The 18,666-nt window shown below is 43.1% G+C and overlaps 1 protein-coding gene across 1 annotated transcript; it reads left to right on the plus strand.

Moving 5' to 3' along the window:
• Positions 1–1,449: 1,449 nt before the first annotated feature.
• On the plus strand, positions 1,450–17,684 carry si:ch73-60h1.1 (calcium/calmodulin-dependent protein kinase type IV). The gene is made up of 11 exons (XM_053853576.1): positions 1,450–2,169; positions 4,132–4,210; positions 5,159–5,221; positions 6,083–6,165; positions 8,355–8,427; positions 12,060–12,150; positions 13,309–13,383; positions 13,735–13,810; positions 14,480–14,606; positions 15,380–15,532; positions 15,617–17,684. The coding sequence occupies exons 1-11, from the start codon at positions 2,063–2,065 to the stop codon at positions 16,124–16,126; spliced, it is 1,437 nt and encodes a 478-aa protein (XP_053709551.1). The 5' UTR covers positions 1,450–2,062; the 3' UTR covers positions 16,127–17,684.
• Positions 17,685–18,666: the final 982 nt, after the last annotated feature.

Consider the following 18,666-nt stretch of genomic DNA (forward strand, 5'->3'; position numbering starts at 1 on the left):
GCACAATGATTCAGGATGGCAGGGGAAACGCTGTCATCCTGCGTGGGGGGGCACGTGGCTTGTAGTTAGTGACCACCTTGAGACCTCTCCACACTGCAGCCGAGTCATTGGCTGAGAACTGCTGCCTAAGTCTGTGGCCCTCATCTCTGTAACCTCAGTAATCTTCTCGAGTCTCTTGTTCCAGTTTGTCACAGTCAGATCGGTGAACAGAACCTCACATGAATATTATGTGATTTACAAATCTCATTTTGGCAGCTTCTCAGGTTTCACTTCTAATCCTGCTTGATAGTCGTTGCGTCTTCTGTCTCCCTCTTGTCCGTCCTGATGTTTTCTCCTCAGGATTTAACGCTTTTAATCCCACTGCTGCCGCTGCTGCTTAGAGCCCTGATGCACACGTTTCTCTTTCATGGATGAAATTAATCCAATTTGACCCGCAGAGTGATACGAACCCTTATATAAACAAATGTGACGATCGGTTTAATCATATGTCTCTCTCTGTCGACACACTGTGCTGCTTCTTTCTAATCTATTCCGGGACTGTAATGCACTTGTTTGGATGCTTACTCTGCATACAACCAGGAGTGGAACTGAACTGAATGTCACAAGGAATATTACCCCATGTGACAGGTTTGTGTCGACACAGCAGAAGGTTTACTCATAACAGACACAAAAGGAAAACGGTTTGGAGGTGGTCCTGTTGGCTTGTCAGACTGCAGCTCGCATTGTGCTCCATAGATCTGTGTACAGATCAGCCCTGATGTTGTTGAAGTCGTCCTCCTAAAATCCAACATACTTCACACTCGTGCCTTTTATGTTGGTCGATCGGTAACTGTCACGTGACATGCTGCCAAAGTAAACAAACCCATCACGGTTTTTGTTTATAATTAGTATAGGCGAACAAATGATTTCTCATCTTTAAATTTTGTTTGAGTTGCTGTTTTGAATGTAGCCATTAGATTAGTGTGACCATTTTACATAGGTAAACTCAAGGTCGGTTAGGTTTGTCTAAAACCTACGTGCTGTGTTCATTCAGCTCATCATTAAGCTAGTTAAATGACAAAATGAAGGTTCTCAGCGTCCTAATTTAAACATATTAAAAATACTAACGTTATTTACATGACTGTATATATATATATATATATATATATATATATATATATATATATATATATATATATATATATATATATATATATATATATATATCGAGTGTGTCTTATCCCATATACGGTCTTGGCTGCCGGTTCTATTCCAGCTGGCTCAGAGGCTCCAGATGTACATTTATGTATTTAGGTTACTTCTGTATTTAGTGGCTGATACTTGACTGGCCGCTGGGCGGACCAGTCAAAGCGTGGAGGAGCAGGCAGGCTCTGCTGTGATTGGTCAGTTAGGTGACAGGGGCGGGGCTGTGAGATTACAGCAGCGCCTCTCTCAGCAGATCCAGCGGACATCTGGAGCATCTCTGCCCGGGCACCAAAGCTGCCGCCTCCGACATCCCGCACCGACTCTCCCGGGTTTCACCGCCAGTGTCCCGTCTGCAACCGCCGAGTTGTTGTTTCGGGTCTTCCTTCGGGACCACCGCGGGGACGTGCCGACGCGTTCCGCCGGTTAAAAACACGGAAACACAAGTGCAACCCCGGAGGAGGCTTCTGGACCGGACCGTGCCAACATCCGAGGAGATCCAAGGCCCGATGGAAGCTGAGACACATCTGGATCTGTCGCGTCTGGGAGCGGGTTCCTTCATCCATCTGGACTAGGCTTGTCTGCCTGGTTCCGTTTGGATTCTGCTGTTTCACCTGCAGCAAACCAAATTGACGAACCTGATAGAGAGTTTGAGAGAGGCGGATCCTCCCGGTCTGGATTAGAGCCCATCAGGATCATGAATCACCACCCCTTTGCTTCTCTAATCTGAGTTTTATCGAGCTGGATTTAAATCTGACATTTCGTCTGGATTACTCTGCTTCTGGTTCGGAACGGATCTCATCTGACCCGGTTTGAACCTGTCTCTGGTCTCGGGTTGAGTCCTCGGTGCTGGTTTTAGAGAGGAGTGACTCTTGCCATCATGCCCACATCCCGGCCCGGTTCTGAGCCAGTGGAGTTCTGGGTGGACGGGTCCAGAAGGGACGGCACCGTGGAGGAGTTCTACACGCTGAGTTCCGAACTGGGCAGGTCTGGACACACACACACACACACACACACACACACACGTGATCTTGCTCGGCATAAACAAACGATCAAATAAAATCCACTTGACACATTAATGGCGCGTTCAGTGGACGTGGGAGTTCGGAGCTCCAACGTCCACCGTGCCGGAATTCTGCAAAAAAAAAAGTCGAAATAGATTTGGGATTTAAGAAATAAATACATTCATTCTTTGTGTCTGTTGACTCCGAGAGACTGTTGGTTGGTTCGGAGTATTTCAAAGGTATTTGTTAACAAAATACAATCATGGTCTTCTGGAATGAAAACATCAACAAAAAACAAGCAAACAAAGAAATAAATAAATGCATGTTGGCATGCACAGTGTGTGTCTGTGAGTTCATCTGATGGTATTCCCTCACTTGAAGTGAACAAGAAGTAATCACATATATGGTGATCATATTTTCCATCAATTTTTGGGGGGTATTTTACTAACACACCAACGACCACACAATAAAAATGTTTAAAGCACTGTTGTCTTTTTGCAATCCTTCCTAAGTCGGCTTTTATCCAAGGAGACTTGGAGATGGAGGTTCCCGTTGGCCAAACAACAGCACACTCCTGGAAGAAACACTTGTATTTTACTTTTATTACAATTATTTTATCAGTTATTATTCTTTTTAATTTAGTATTGGAACAAAGACGTATACTGTATTGTTGTCTTCTAGTTTACTTTACCCCTTCCAAGACTGCCTGACCTTGGAGTTTACCAAGACTTCCTACTTCTATGAGTCTGTTACGTCTTAACATCTCATTTCCAAGTCTGTTTCCAACTTCCTCACGAACACTTGAGATTGTTTAGCAAGTTTTTGCCTGACTTCATAGTGTACCATGTCTGTTTAGTATTTTTTTTCCTGAGTTTGATTATGACTTCCCAGTTTGCCAAGTCTATTTCAGACTCATCGGCTTAACAAGTCTTCTATTGATATCCTAGGTGTTTTCATACGTGAGCCATCTGTCCTCAAACACCTGGATTGAAATCAAGTGTAATCAAAGGTCTGGAGATTGTGTTGGTTCCAAGCTGATGCTGTTTGCTCAATGGTTCAGAGTCCAAGTCGATGCTGCTCCTCTCACACGTGTACATTTCCTATAAAAAGGATTATGAATATAAAGCATGCTCTTATTGTGAAAGTCTTCCAAGGCGTGTCGTCTCTGATGGCGTCGTGTTGTTGTTTGTTGTATGACTGAGCAGCAGCAACAACAACACATAAACAGTGTGCAAATTCACAAATGTGCAAGCAGCACCACCAGCCTTGTTACCAGGTCTCCTGTTGCCATGGCGACCAGGCCAGGACTCTGTTCTGAGGGATCTGCTCCTCCATCTGTCCCTGCAGAATATCAGATCACACACACACTTCTGTGTACTTTCTCACACGGGGGAATCGCCTCCACACGACCTCGTCATAAAGAATGGAATCTAGTTTCGTCTCAGTCTTAATTGGAGAGTTTCTCCGTCACCATGGCAACAAGTGATGCAGCTATTGCACAAAGATACCCGAAGTTTGTCCTGGTTTAACCCTCTCTTTGCTGCGTTGAATGAATGGCTTAGAGCTCTGATTTCCTCTCCAACATCTTAAACTTGTAAGCCGTAATAGACAACTTCATGTGTTGACCAATCAGAGAGAGGCAGTCTGTTCTTCTCTGTCCCACATCCACATTACGTTTCACTTTCCATCTGTCCTTCACTTAGAGTCCCACAGGTCCTTTTTATGGATCCAACACTTCTCCTGACCTTGTGTTTTACTCTCTGACACCTGACTCTTTAACCACGCTCCTGTGCTCAGACACCACAGGGGCGGCGCCGTGATCATGATCCTTCACTGTGCAACGCCATGGGAGTCTTGATTTGTTATCACTCACAGAAGATGAACCGACATCTCAGCGTGCTGAACAGATCCAGCCTAACTTCCTCCCTTGTGTGTCTTCCTGCAGAGGAGCGACGTCTATCGTGTATCGCTGTGAGGAGAAACAGACCCAGAAGCCATACGCTGTCAAAGTGCTGAAGAAAACGGTCAGTGTTCTGTCAGGACAGAGGTCAGAGGTCAAGCTTCCATCCCCCTGGAGTACTCGCATTAGCTGACTTGGAGCAAAATAAAGTGTAAACATCAACAATCGGATGAAGAGGGGAGGGCGTCACATGACTCTGTCTATTCGTCTCTTACTCATTCTTGTCTCACTATGCTATGTCCATTGTGACGGTCATAACCAGTTTAAACTAAAAGAAAAAAAAAATACAACACACTAAATCCAACATATTGGATTTCCGTGAAGTGTATATATTTCAGATTGAAAATAAATATGCTTAGCTTGAAAACAAATCTTATAAAATGTATAATATTAACAGCATCAAGAATGAGACATTAAATCCAGAGATAATATAAAAATCTAAAAAAATAAATACAAAATATAATCGCTGGATCAAATACATATTTTAAAATAGTCTTTAATTACATTTTATTTTTAGGATTTATGCATGAGTTTGTTAAATATTAAAGAACTCAAAACAAGGTTCTTTTATGTAAATACTTAATACTAAATAAATGTAAATGTAAATAAAGTAACCTTCTTCAAAAGTAACTAAAGATTGCTTTAAAATAGAAAGAGTTTACAAATATAAATACAAACATACTGGTAAATATTGCAACATATTTGATGTCGTGATTTTAGGATCTTATGCGTTACTACGATTGTTCATGTAAATGTCCCATATTAAGCATCCCCGTCTTTGGTTGGTATTTGGGGGCTTACAATATGGAGCCATGTTCCATTTGCATTTGATGCACTTTGATGGAATTGGAGGCTATTTCATCATATCACATATGATATACACTAGGTACAGCATAACTAACCATGGGAACTAACCATTGTAAGTCGTGAGATAAAACACTAGTTGAGGTTTGTGTGTGTCACTGAGTAAATATAATAGTGCTGAAATACTCTTCCTATATTTCTGTTTCAGATCGACAAGAAAATAGTCCGCACTGAAATTGGTGTCCTGCTGCGTCTGTCCCACCCGAACATTGTGAGCAACCTTTTCCTCTCAGCCGAAATGCTTTTGTGAAAGACTTGAGTCTCACTTTATTTTCGCAGCTCTCTGTTGACACCAACGTGTAAATTCTGATTAGCATGCACAGACCTCTGCGACGACAGGCCTAGCTAACGTCTACTCTCTGGTCGTAATGCTTGGCAGGATGCCTGATAAAGCGTTCCGTCATTTCTTCCAAAGAGAAACATTTCTGCTTCTAAACCGACAGAAAGTTGTTGTGAGTCAGCGTGGAGAATGGATGATCCTGACACCGAGCCGTGACGAGGCGATACATCTGAGGTTTCACACATAATAATGTCAGTGGAGTTCATTTCCTGAGAGCCCGGTGTTCCCTGCAGCTGATGCCGTCAATGCTGCTCCACAAATCACATCAGATAGTTAATGTCACCGCACACACACCTTTTCTTTGTTTTCCCGCAGCCACACCGATAAATCACTGTCCCTCGTGCACAGCTGAGAAATGTTGAGTGTAATAATAATAATAATAATAATAATAATAATAATAATGTGGCAAGCCCATAGTTTCATCTCAGCTGAAAAAAAAATCAATTATGATTCAGCTGAAATCATTTCCTTGAAGATCTCGGCTGTTTGTCAGGAGGAATTATTGTTTCACAGGAATATTCACCAGAGATTTTTTTGTTTGTGCGTGAGTCACAGCTCCAGATCAGCTGAGTCCAGGACGTTATGACTTGTGGGGACATATTTTCAATCTCCTGCAGGGGACGCTGAGTCACGTGAAGACGTTTACTCTCGGAGCACTTAAAGCGAACAGCATCCCGGAACATCATTCTTCCAAAACGGCTTTCTTTTCTGAAAATGACCTTTTTGTTTTAGATCCAGCTTAAGGAGATTTTTGAGACAGACACGGATATCGCTCTGGTGCTGGAGCTGGTGACTGGTGGAGAGCTGTTCGATAGGTACGAACACACACTCATATAAAATGAAGAAGTAGGGATCCTCACTATTGTCTTGTTACTCTGCATAAAACACACAAAACAATTAGGAAGGAAATTCTTAAAGTAGTAATGTCGGAAACACTGGAGGAAATCCAGCTGTCAACAGGCCAACTGTCACGACCACACATTCCAAAACTTTCATCCTCGAATCACAAATATTTGTATCAATCACTCATGGTGTTTATCTCTCCTGTTGACAGCAGGTGGGTAACAAATCGCAATGTCATGTGACTGTGAGCTGAAATGATTTTGGTATGATGTTACTCCTTTTGTTTTACAATCAACAAGGTGTCAATTTCTGTTTAAAGCCCCTCAAACAGCTGTGTGTTCCAGGTACTTTCCAAATGTCAGCATATTACGACATAGGAGTGAGGATGGGTTGTTCGGGCTTTTTTACCTGATTTTCTGCTTTCATTTTGGTGCATTTCCAATTTCGGTCACCAGCTTTGTCTTCTGGTTTAGCTCATTTTCCAACACAATGTACAGGTGAAGTGAACCTACTAATGTTGTCCACAGCTCTTAAGGCCTTTTTTGATATGTCAATGAGGCCAATAGTTTTCAGTGCAAACAGTAGTTTGAATCTAGTTTGGTTCTTGGTCCGACGGTCAGATGGTGAGAGGGATACCTTGTGCCTTCCTGGTCGCCCTGGCTCTGTGCAGGCCAGCGAGCTCTGTGAATGACACAGCTTAACCTGTTGTTGTCTTTCCTGGTGAGTGACCAGCACATTAAAGAGAAGGTTTACAAACTCAATGAAAGGAGAGTGGAACATCCAGGTAAAGGAGGTGTCGATAGGTGAGCCTTTGCAAGAGTCAAATCTATATTGGCTTTAGATGTTGGTGACAATGGATCCATTTTAACCATGAATCAGTACAACGCATTGAGTGGAGGCTTCTTCCTACAATCAATAACCACTGCTTTGATGTTAAAAGCATTGATCTTTAACAACCAGCTCACAAGTTGATCAATAAAATCATTCATGTGTATAATTTGCCCCCTTATGCCCAGGGTCATGGAGGGATAGTGGCCCTCACAGATGAATTGTCCTGAACACAGCAGACACAGTTTACAGTGTGTGTCTAGCATCTCCTGTCTGAATGCTGCCACCCGCCAGTCCATCTCTGTTGCATTGCTTTAGCTAGGTGGATAAACATCTAGCCACTTGAATAGGACTGACTTGAAAAAGGAGAAGTAGTAGTACAACTTCTCTGTCCATTAATGTTTCTGAAGGTGCAACTCTCAGCCATTCTTCTTCATATTCCAATAGTAATCCGCCAGTGGGCAAAATTTGCCTCCGCCGTACTTTGGTTGGTTTCCACTTTACCACCTAAGAATCGAACTCTCATCATTCACAGGGACGAGAATGTGTGCCTCTGCCTTTATTTCCATGAACTTCTCTCTCACTTGTGTCATCCTGTCTTAACATCCCTTCATTGGGTAGTTGTGGTCGAGTATGATCCTGGTCTGATCATTGATGGTGACATTACGGTTCTGCCATGTTGACCTGAGAACCTTGAGTTTCTTTACTTCCTGCTGGAATTTCACCTAGATAGGTCTGTGGCATATTCTTTGCTTGTGCTTTGGCTTTCAAATCTGTTTTTTTGTGCCTGTTTAAAATAGGTGATCTCTTGTTCCTGTTTTTGACTTTATCTTTCAGTGGTAAGATGTCATTTTATAAAGTTCCTATTTTATTTTGGCAGTTTCCCATTGATGACTTGCTGCCTTCATTGGTTTTGCCAACTTTCCTCTATATTTTTTTTATCCAGTATATTTCAGTGAAGTACAGTCTGACTATGAGCTGGATTTGTTTAATTTTAAAGCCGAGCTTTTATTTTATCAGTATGCTTGACTTCCTGTCCCTCTCAAGCCACTCACAAGCCTACTCTACTGTCAATGAAGTTACGTCAGTGTCAGTCAGAAAATGCATTTCGCATTGTATGTTTTTGGAAATATTGGGAAACTGGAGACCCTCAGACTATAAAAGGAGAATTCCAGGGATGACTGTTCAAACGATCTAACCAAAAAATGACTGCAGATCTAGGTGCCTCTCAAGAGATTTTCTGCGAGCTGCACACCAGAAAGAAAACTTTTTGGGAAGATGTTCATTTGAATTTCCCATGAAGACCTTTCGTTGACTTTCAGTTGTGTTTCAGGATCGTGGAGCGCGGGTACTACAGCGAGAGAGATGCTGCTCACGTCATCAAACAGATCCTGGAGGCTGTCGCGGTAAGTTTCTCACTCCACAGAAGTATTTCGGAAAACACAAAAACAAAAATGGGAAATGAATGAACACAGGTGAGGAGTGGGATGAAAAAAGAGGTAAGGAAGCTAATGGAGGGTTGGAGTGAAGGAAGTTAGAAATCAGTTAAGGGGTTGAGGATGAGGTAGAAGGACAATCAGATCATGAAAGGAACAAGAGAGTCATTGGGAGTGAGTGAAGGAAGGCAAGAAGGAGATCCAGCAAAAAAATTGGGGAACAGGATGGTATAAAGGAAGCGCAAAATGGAGGAGGAAAGTAATCTGAGAAAAGATCTAAAAGATCTGGGGTAGAAGAAGCGGTGGGAGCAGAGAAAACTGGGAATGATAATAATAAGAGAGGAGTCAAACAAGCTTGGGAAATAGGGCCTGAGTGATGGGCTGAGACCGAGAAACGTGAAAGGAAGTTGAAGATGAAGGAAGTCAAAAAATGAGAGCATGACGGCGCTGAATGTGATGGAAGAAATGATGTGAACAGATGTGGTGAGAACAGAGGAAAGAAGTGATGTGGTCTCAGAAAATAGGATTAAATAAGGCGAAGAGAAGCTAAGAAAAAGTCAATGGAAGGAAAGGAAGGAATGAAGAGGGAGAGCAACAAAAGGTAGGAAAGGAAAGAGTGACAGAAGAAAAATTGCAGAACGGAGTGCAACGTTAGGAAAGGAGAGACGGAGGGTGGAAGAGATCAGAGAAAGGACATTTGTCCTGGAAACCACTCCTTCACACAGAGGTTGTGCTTTGTCTTTGATCAAAGATATGTGTGTCCATCGGGCAGCGATGATGAAACACAACAGCACCGTGCTCCTTTTGAACCCATTTTTCTCCAACGCTTTGTTACAAGAAACAGAAAAGAAACAATTCCTTAACAAATCATTTCTGATCCTGAATGGACATGCAACACTGCTATACTTCACACAGCATAATGTCAAGATTATTTAGCATCTGAGCAGTGAGACGGGTGTCAGAGGCGACAAGATTCCAAGTCTTGTGTTGCTGTTGTGCGACTGCAGCAGGAGGGTTCTGACTTCTGGAGCGAAGAAATGAGTCGAACTCATTGGATGACTCACGGCCTTGTTGTTTTTAATCTTTGTTTACAGGCATTCATGAAATGTGATTGTGACACAAAAATGAGTTTTCAAAGGTCAGTGGAGTAAACAACAGTGAGAGGAGGAAGGAGACGAGGAGAGGATAAAAGAGGAAACGCGAGGAAATAAGTAAATTGATGATATGGAAAGGAGGTATAGAGGTAGCGAAGAAAGGAGAGAGGAATGATGCAAGAGAGAGGAGTTGGAGCCCAGGCACAGGAGTGAAGGAAGTGGAGGGGGTCATGAAGACATGAAAAGAGGATGGGAAGAATCTGGGAGGTCAGCAAAAGAGGTGAGGACACTACGGGGGAAAGCTAAAATAAAAAGAAGAAAGGAATGGTGCGATAGTTGAAGATGGAAGTGAGGAAAGAGAAGAAAAGAAGGAAGAAGTGAAGAAGGGGAAGATTGAAAACAAGGAATCAGGACAAAGCTGGCACAGTTTAAATGAGGGAAAGGGATGTGGACGAAGGGCAGGCGTTGCGACGCCATCAGAGGGAAGAGGAGATCTATTCACCTTCATGGTGTCGAGGATGCTTCACTCTGTGCTGTAGTCAGGTGCAGCATGAGTGTGGCAGGTGGCATGTTGCCGGCCACAGTGATGGCACGCAGACTTGTTTTTGGCGGCAGGTTGGTTTCACAGAGGCTGCTTTGGACACCAGAGTTGTTGTACATGTGCACCAGCAGCAGGTCTCTTATGTAACATCAGCTCCCGTCCTGCTGCTGAACAGATTAAATCAGAGGGAGGATTAACACACTCCACAGTCACATGCACACACACACCCACGCACGCACACTCGCACACACTCGCTCACCTCCACACACACACACACCTGACCCACATCCATGCAGAAACACACGCCCACAAATGTTTTGATGATGGAAATCTGTTTATGCAAGAAATTCTCTTCTCAGGAGAAAATCAATTCATGTTTATTGCACTTTTCTAAAAAGAGCAATATGTAAACGTGTGTGTGTGTGTTGTGTTCTGTCATATTCGTTGCGTTGTAGAAGCAACCTACCCCCCTGAGCACATCAACACGTCTTACTGGAGTGAGCCTATATTTATACCCAGCAGAGCGATGGCGAGCCCATCTGCACCTCAAACACATCTGTGACACAACAGCAAGATGTTTGAAGGCAGAGACTTTCATTCATGCTAAGAGAGACATGTAATGAAGGAAGTTTGACAAATGTCAACATATTCTTCATACCCTCTTTCTTTCAGCTGCATGGCCCCTCGGTCATAGGATATCATGTGGCCCCTTTGTTCACCTGTGATCATAAGCCTTTGTAGGATGGTGTTTTCCAGGCAGGAGTGCTGGGGAGCAGGTGGTTCTTCACGTTTAACCAGCCTTTTCAGCCCTTGCTCTACACTTTCCAAGCACCGCTCTCAAAAAAGATGCTCTGAACATGCAGAAAGGATGTCGAACTTTCTAGGGAGGAAAGTCGAGACTTTACGTATTTCAGTCTCTCATTTTGATGGAAATCCATCTCCATTTTTTCAGTCCTGCTGACATGAAAGCAGTGGGTGGCTCTCAACACCTCTGCCTGGCCGTCTACTTGCCTGCTATCTATTAAGGGTGTGATGACGCACTCATTTTATGAGACAAGACGTTAAGTTCTTTTTTTAGGAAGAAAGATAAAATGACAAACTATATGATTTTGCATTTTTTCAGAAGCGTCGCACTACTATGCTTGGGAATTTTGAAATGTCTCTTACTGTTACCCAATTTACTGTCCACATTATCTAAAATATGTGTTGACATCCAGCCATATGGAAGTGAAGTTTCCTTTGAACATCAAAGATTTTCACTGCTAAATATAGCTGGTTATTGTGTGACACAGCTTAGAGATGATGTTGTCAAGACACCATTAACTTAAACATAGTGAAAAAATATATTCAATCTCATACCAAAAGACTCTGCAGCGATCTGCATTCCATCCTCACCACAGTGGCCAGAGAGCAGCCATGAAATCCTGCAGTCACGAATCACAATCCCTCCTCCTCAAGAGCGCGCCTTCAGTCGGCACTTAGCCGGCATGCGTCGTGATCTGTGACTGATCAAAGCAGTTAACGTCAGTGGTGGTCAGAGATATCCACGAGCAGGTTAATTAGAGTCGGAGTGCTGCGATGGAGTCACTCCAGGGTGAACCAGCCTCTTAGCCAGTGACATCTTTGACCCTTTTAAGATTGAGCCGCACCACATCAGTGAAGGAATAAATGAAGAGCATGTTTCGCCTCTCGGCGCTGCCTCTTTGCTTCTCCGTCCAAAAAGCATCAAAGGGTTGGTGGATACTTTTTTTTTATTTTGGAACAACAAAGTGATCTGATTTGAGGAAGCGTTTGTTCCGAGAGCAGCATGGCCGGCTGGGAGCTGGAGGACGAAGCCATCTGTTCATACAGTGTTCAGTCTGCCATGCAAGCGGAAACACACACACACACACACACTCCCTCACCCCTTTTACCTCAAAGGTAGTTCATTTGTGGTACAGTGTTAATTCTATCTATTCTCTCCACAGTATCTGCATGAGAACGGAGTGGTGCATCGCGACCTCAAACCTGAGAACCTGCTGTACGCCGACCTGTCTCTGGACGCGCCTCTCAAGATTGGTAAAGACTAACACTGGCAGCTCAGTCAGCTACAAACATGAATATACTCAGAGTTTTCTGGAAAGTCATGATCAAGTCTGGAAGCGACTAGATTAGATATATTTGTCCCACAGTGGGAAAATCGCACATCTCTTGTGGTTTTGGGTCCAAGATAATCCTGTAACAGAAGGCTGGACTAGACTGGAGAGCCTTTATTCTTGGTCCTGATGCACTTGTGGTGATACCTCCAGGCTGCAGATCCATAACAAGAGACATGTATTTTGTTCAAATATATGACATGGTAGAAGTGACAATAAAATATAAATAAATAAAAACACAAAACACAAACAAAGTGTTTATTGGCATGAATTTGATTGCAATGAGTCTCTCTCTCTCTTTATTATGTTTTAAGTATGAGACCATTTCACATCCATGCAGAAACACACAAAAGTTCAAACATACCTTTCAAACTTTGAGCAATTGAAATGTAACGTTTCAAAACATTTAACACTATACAACTGTTTACAAGAATATACATTTATATTTTTTATTTTCTTAAATTTCTGTTTACTCCATCAGACTAATATACTAACATTACAATAGTTGGTCATTACTATCAAAATAGTCATTTGTTTCAGCCCTAAAATGTATGACCTGTGATTTAAAAATCTAAATCACATTCCTGTGACATTCATTTTGTACTTACTTTTGTAAGTATTACAACGAAACCTGAATTTTGCCTTACACGCAAGAACCGTGCATCAGTGGTGAAAGTGCAAAATTCCCAGTAACCAAAAGTGAAGATGGTGTAGTATTAATATTTATTTTTCATTGTAAAGTTGAAAACAGGTTTTATACCTAGATTTTGTCCTGCGAGTTCATGGGAACATTAAAATGCAAGATCGCGACACAAAAGCAAAGAAAGGCCGCGACAGTAGGTTTGACCTTTAAGGAAGCCGTTCATTATTACTCTGCAGATGGTAGCCAGGCCTTCGAGTGGCGCAGCCAGCCTCCACTAACACCTTCCTCCGCCTTTCCACAGCTTCACCCACACTCTGCTACCAAAATAGACCCAAGCTCTCTGTCAACATATGAATATGTGTAAACAAAACAGACTGTTTGAAGGTTCAACATTGCCTCTTGTTTATGTCTGTTTGATTCAATTATCTTTTCCGACAGCCGACTTTGGTCTCTCAAAAATCATCGACGACCAGGTCACAATGAAGACAGTCTGTGGAACCCCGGGTTACTGTGGTGAGTACCACACAACTGCTGTAACCGGGGTGTTGTTGTTGGAGGAGAAGAAGGCGTACACAGTGGAGAATGTACTGTTATCAATTATTGTTAAGTTTCAATGGTCAGGGAAGAACAGAAGATGTGCTAGTCATAGAATCATGTATATCAATGGAAGAAGTCATCGGTGGATGCAGCGTGTGGCATGACTTGTAAAATCCGTTGTGGAAGACGTAGTATCACCGGCACTTTTGCCACACCGTATCCTGTTTTAAGCCACGATGCGTTCATGCACCTGCTGCTCTGTTGGATTTATAGCGGCTCTCAGTGAGAGCTCCAGTCAGCCATCTGGTGTCTCTTCTCACCCCTCAGCTCCGGAGATACTGAGGGGAAATGCCTACGGCCCTGAAGTGGACATGTGGTCAGTGGGCGTCATCCTCTACATTCTGTGAGTCCGTTAACACTTCTGTTCTCTATCCTTGTGGGGTCCGCTCATTGCTGTAATGTGTAAAAAACCTATTCATCCAAAGCAAATGGCTTACCTGACCCAGGACTCCTAGTTATTTTGATGTCCTCATCCTCAAGTTGAGGCCTGGACTGCAAAAATGTCACCAGAGGTAGATGTGTGTCCAAGAGTTAGCCCCCACAAGGAAAGCTATACAAGTACACATGCACACACACACACACACACACACACGCACGCAGATTGATCCCCCGGCAGAGCTGCTTTGACTCTTGCGTCCGTCTCTTGAAAGCCATTACGTTCATTAGTGGGTGCATGATGTGAAAGTGCTTCCTGGAGATCTGTTCTCCTCGGATTAAGCCAGTGTGTTAATGGAGCCTTCAGCGGTCTGCGCTGCTTAATGCTGATTACAATCCGGTGTTAAATCTCTTCCTGGATATGAAGTTTTGATAGCAAGTCCACTAACGTGACAGCTCCTCAGTAATGTCCGCACACCACAAAGTTGAACTGATGCATCAGGCATTTCTTGCAACACAGTTTCACCGTGCCACAAATGTTGTTGAATTTCTGAAGTTACTCAAGCATAGTTAAACAAGCGTCCTCTGAGTCATGGTATGAATGAGAGCCAGATTAAGCAGCCATGTTCTGTTCCAGCCTGTGTGGGTTCGAGCCCTTCTTTGACCCGCGGGGCGACCAGTACATGTACAGTCGCATCCTCAACTGTGACTATGAGTTCGTGTCTCCATGGTGGGACGAGGTCTCCCGCAACGCCAAGGATCTGGTGAGTGTGCCACGTTCACTGTCAAGGTCTGACAATGCTGTTTACAGATTGAGCATAAAAATGGAGCAGTTTGAATTATTCCAGTTAAAAATCTCATCGGAAATGCTCTGTTTCTTGCCAAAATCTGAAAATCAAGCCACCAGATATTGAGCGCTGATTCAACAGCTGCTCTAATATCCTGTTTTATGAGGACCTTTCTGTGTGTACGGTGTAATGTGGCTATGTTACCCCCGATGGTGTGTGTTGGGCCCAACTAAGGTCCAGCTTTATAAGGGCAATAGAAGCATCTTTCAATCTGATCCCTGTTGTTTCATTGCTGAGCCCAAAGCACACAGCAGTACCTCACCGTTCTGCAGTCCATTTCCACAGACTTCATCATGTATCTGTGCTCTGCATAATGGAACCAAATTACATGGACCTTCATCATATAAGAAGCAGAGACTGATTTTTTAGTGGTTCAGATGGAGATGGTCTCAAGCGCTACAAGTAAGTGGTAGATATAGGTATATCTACCACGTATTCATGCCACTGGTTTGCTTGAAATTTATGCGGGGGTTTCAGAACAGCTATTGCTTAGGCTGCATCTCCGAGGGCTCCTAATATAGGAGTTTAAAGTTTGATACTGGCCATATTGAGTAATATGGCTTTTCCAGGAAGTACTGCGTGTTGCAAATAAATCAGTTTCAGGGGCTAAAAGGATCCGAATCATTTTGATGTGGACTGTTTTTTTTTCTTTCTCGGAAGCGGCCTCATGGTCTACTGTTGGTCTGCAGGTCAGCAAGCTGATCGTCCTGGACCCTCGCAAGCGCCTGAGCGTGCGGGAGGCTCTGCAGCACCCCTGGGTGCTGGGCAAGGCTGCCCGCTTCTCTCACATGGACACCACACAGAGGAAACTGCAGGAGTTCAATGCACGACGCAAACTCAAGGTTTGAAATGTCTTAAAAATCTAATCTCGAATCTGGATTTGGTTTATTCTAAAATCAGAAACCCAAAGGAAGTTTGTCTTTCAGGCGGCCATGAAGGCCGTCGTGGCCACCAGTCGGATGCACGAGGGTTCGCGGCGCCGCACAGACAGTTGCGACATGCCTGGCTCAGGGACGTCCAGGCAGAGCAGCATGCAGCAGGACCCGCCACCTGATTCTCCAGGGCCCACCACCGCAGACAAAGAGGCTTCACCGGTGGATCCCGAGAACACGGTGGAAGAAAAAGAAGCTAAGCCCAAGGACCCCAGTGTCACCTCCAGCTCGCCCCCGCGTAGTCCCAAACCACCTGCTGCAGATGGCACAGGCTCTGCCCCCGTCAGACCACCATTGCGGGCAGACGGCCTTCGGCAAGCGTCCGTCATCCCCAAGAGCATGCTAGTCCAGCCGCGGCTGCAGCACAAGAGCTGCTCCGCCATGGAGACCAGCTCCAGAGCGGAAGTCCCTGCCTCCTTGGCATCGCCCCCCAGTCCCAACAGCCTCAGCAATGGTTTCATTCCGGTAAAGGAGCCCAGCAGCAAGACAGCGCCCTGTCAATGATCACATGACTCTGAAGAGAAGCTCCAAACTGCCACAAAGAGCACGAGTTCAGCCTACTGATTGATTCTCCGGACCAGATCTCATCAAAGGTTCCTCCTCAAACGAATCCAAAACTTCCAGTTCAGTACCTCTGCTAATGCTCTGCACTCTGGCAATGCGGTCAGCCTTTCAGTATTTTTGGGTTGATAGCCGCTCCCGGTCAAAGTTTCCAACATTCTGAAGTTTATCACCGAGGTTTGATTTTGAAGATTGTAGACATTTGAGGCTCTCACTACTGAGGTGGTGAGGACCGACTAACTTTAGCTTTAGTGTCGCTCCCAAGCCCCCACGTCTAATCCATAGGTTAACAGGGTTCGAGTTCACTCAGGTTTTGGGTTGAGATTGAAAATTGTATTACATCGTGTGAGGAAAATACTTTTTCATTGCTGAACATAATTGAATGCATTATTTATAATCTTGAATTTAGTTTTTATGGCACCTTTTTTCTTGTTTTGAAAATATTTCTTATTTTGATGTTTTTTCATCTCACAGAGTTTTCGGTTTGAATGTCAAGGTAGCAGTGCTAGCAGGTGTTTGACACATGTGAAAATGTTGACAGACAGATTTATTACATTTAACTCATTCATTCACTGTCCTCCACTCTTTCCCTCTATGGGGAAGTGGTCGTGTTGTATGGCAACCACATAACTCAAGATTGAGTCAGGACCAAGATCAATAAGGGGGCGAGACAAAGACCTAGACCAAGACTGAATACAGAATAAAATACTAGTTTTTTCCAATGATATCATCTCAGTTCTTGATTTATTTTGAAAAAAATATATACTACAGTTTCTTTTACAGTAAGAAATAAATGTTTGTCTACATGACTGAAAGACTTATGCTTCTGTATTCCGCATTCGATTTGGCCTCGGTCTTGGTCTTGGCCTTCGCCTTGACTCAGTCCCAGGTTAGGTGGTTTGGACTGCAACACTAGGACGCAGTGGGCTGAAGTCTGTCCCATCCACGATATGCCCTTAGATAGAAAGTTCCTTTAAATACAATCTAACACTTTTTGTCAATGTATGTTTTCTTTAATGTTAACTTTTCATCAAGTATGAATGTTTTTCTTTTTGACAATTTTTATTCCTTATTTAAGATTTTTTAGGCTTTACTTATTTCACTCAAGATCTGTTTTCATGTAGATTTGGACAGCTTTTAATTTCCACTTTTAGTTTTCAAAACTCGTAAAATGTTTCTTTTTGTAGCTTTTTTCTTGTTTATTTTTTATTTTTTGTCATTTCTTGCTAGTCTCGTGCCTCATGTGGCGCTGTTCGCCAAGTTATGTGAGCATAGCATTCCCCGCTTCATCTGCTACCTAAAAACCTTTTGGTTCCACTCCTCCATGATTACTTGACTCACAGGCCTCAGACAAACCAGGTGATAAAGTATTCTGAAGTGAAGTGAAGTGAGTCCCCTTGTTTTTAACAGTCATAAACCAGTCAGAGAGACGAATCTCTCTCTCTCTCTCTCTCTCTCTCTCTCTATATATATATATATATATATATATATATATATATACATATATATATATATATATATATATATATATATATATATATATAGATAGATACAGCATGAAGATTTTTTCAAAACAGTGCTCATGGGCGTGGAGAGATTTAAACAAGTCAATATTTATTATACGACAAAGAATTATTGTGGAACATTCATGTTTTTGTGAGAGAGATGTTCCTCTCTGGACACTACGGACCTGACAGTGGGCGCTGATTGTATTTTACTGGACTAAAGAAGGGTGGCTCCTCGGACTTTTTTAAAGACATAATTCTCATCTGCAGATGCTGCTGTGTGAGTAGAAAGTGTAGAGTGTTGTGCTCATGTCATCCAGTGAACGGTTGCGTTGTTGCACTGTACAGTTACAACTAAATCCACTCGCTCAATACTTTCACCTTTGAGTAGCTAAATTAACCGCACATTGACTGGAAACCACACACTCTACCTCTCTGTGTACAGGGGCTTCCAAACTGAAGGAATTCAAACTCAAAAATTGCAAATGTTTAATATGTTGTGCATGTTGTGGAGGCGCCAACATCACTCCTTCAGCTAGTTTACAACATAGAACAGACCCTGGGAAGAGAGGAGAAGCAAGGGATGTGATACAGAAGAAGTGCTCAGCAACTTAAAAGGATGGCTCCCACAGTGGTTCAAACCGGCATTGCAGCTTGAGCTTTATTTTAACGTTTCAAAAATGTATTTACACAGCAGCCTTTTTGTCAAAATGAATATTTAGGTTTGAAGATCCTCAAGAACCGCCAATGCTCTTGTGTTTTTCCTCCCCATTATCTTCGAGCAACAGTTGGTTCTCTTTCTTAAATGTGGAATTTGGGGATTGGTTAGCAGGAAACGCCTCCCATAGGTAGGAAATTACACTTCCTGATGGGCCACATTGTATCTCTGTTGTGAGCGGCTCAAAGAAAAACGACCTGCAGAATGAATAGCTGAAGTTTTACTTAATTTTTGTCAATATAACAATTATAAAATGTGGA

The sequence above is a fragment of the Synchiropus splendidus genome, chromosome 1 (genome assembly GCF_027744825.2).
Source record: "Synchiropus splendidus isolate RoL2022-P1 chromosome 1, RoL_Sspl_1.0, whole genome shotgun sequence".
In the NCBI taxonomy this organism is placed as follows: Eukaryota; Metazoa; Chordata; class Actinopteri; order Syngnathiformes; family Callionymidae; genus Synchiropus; species Synchiropus splendidus.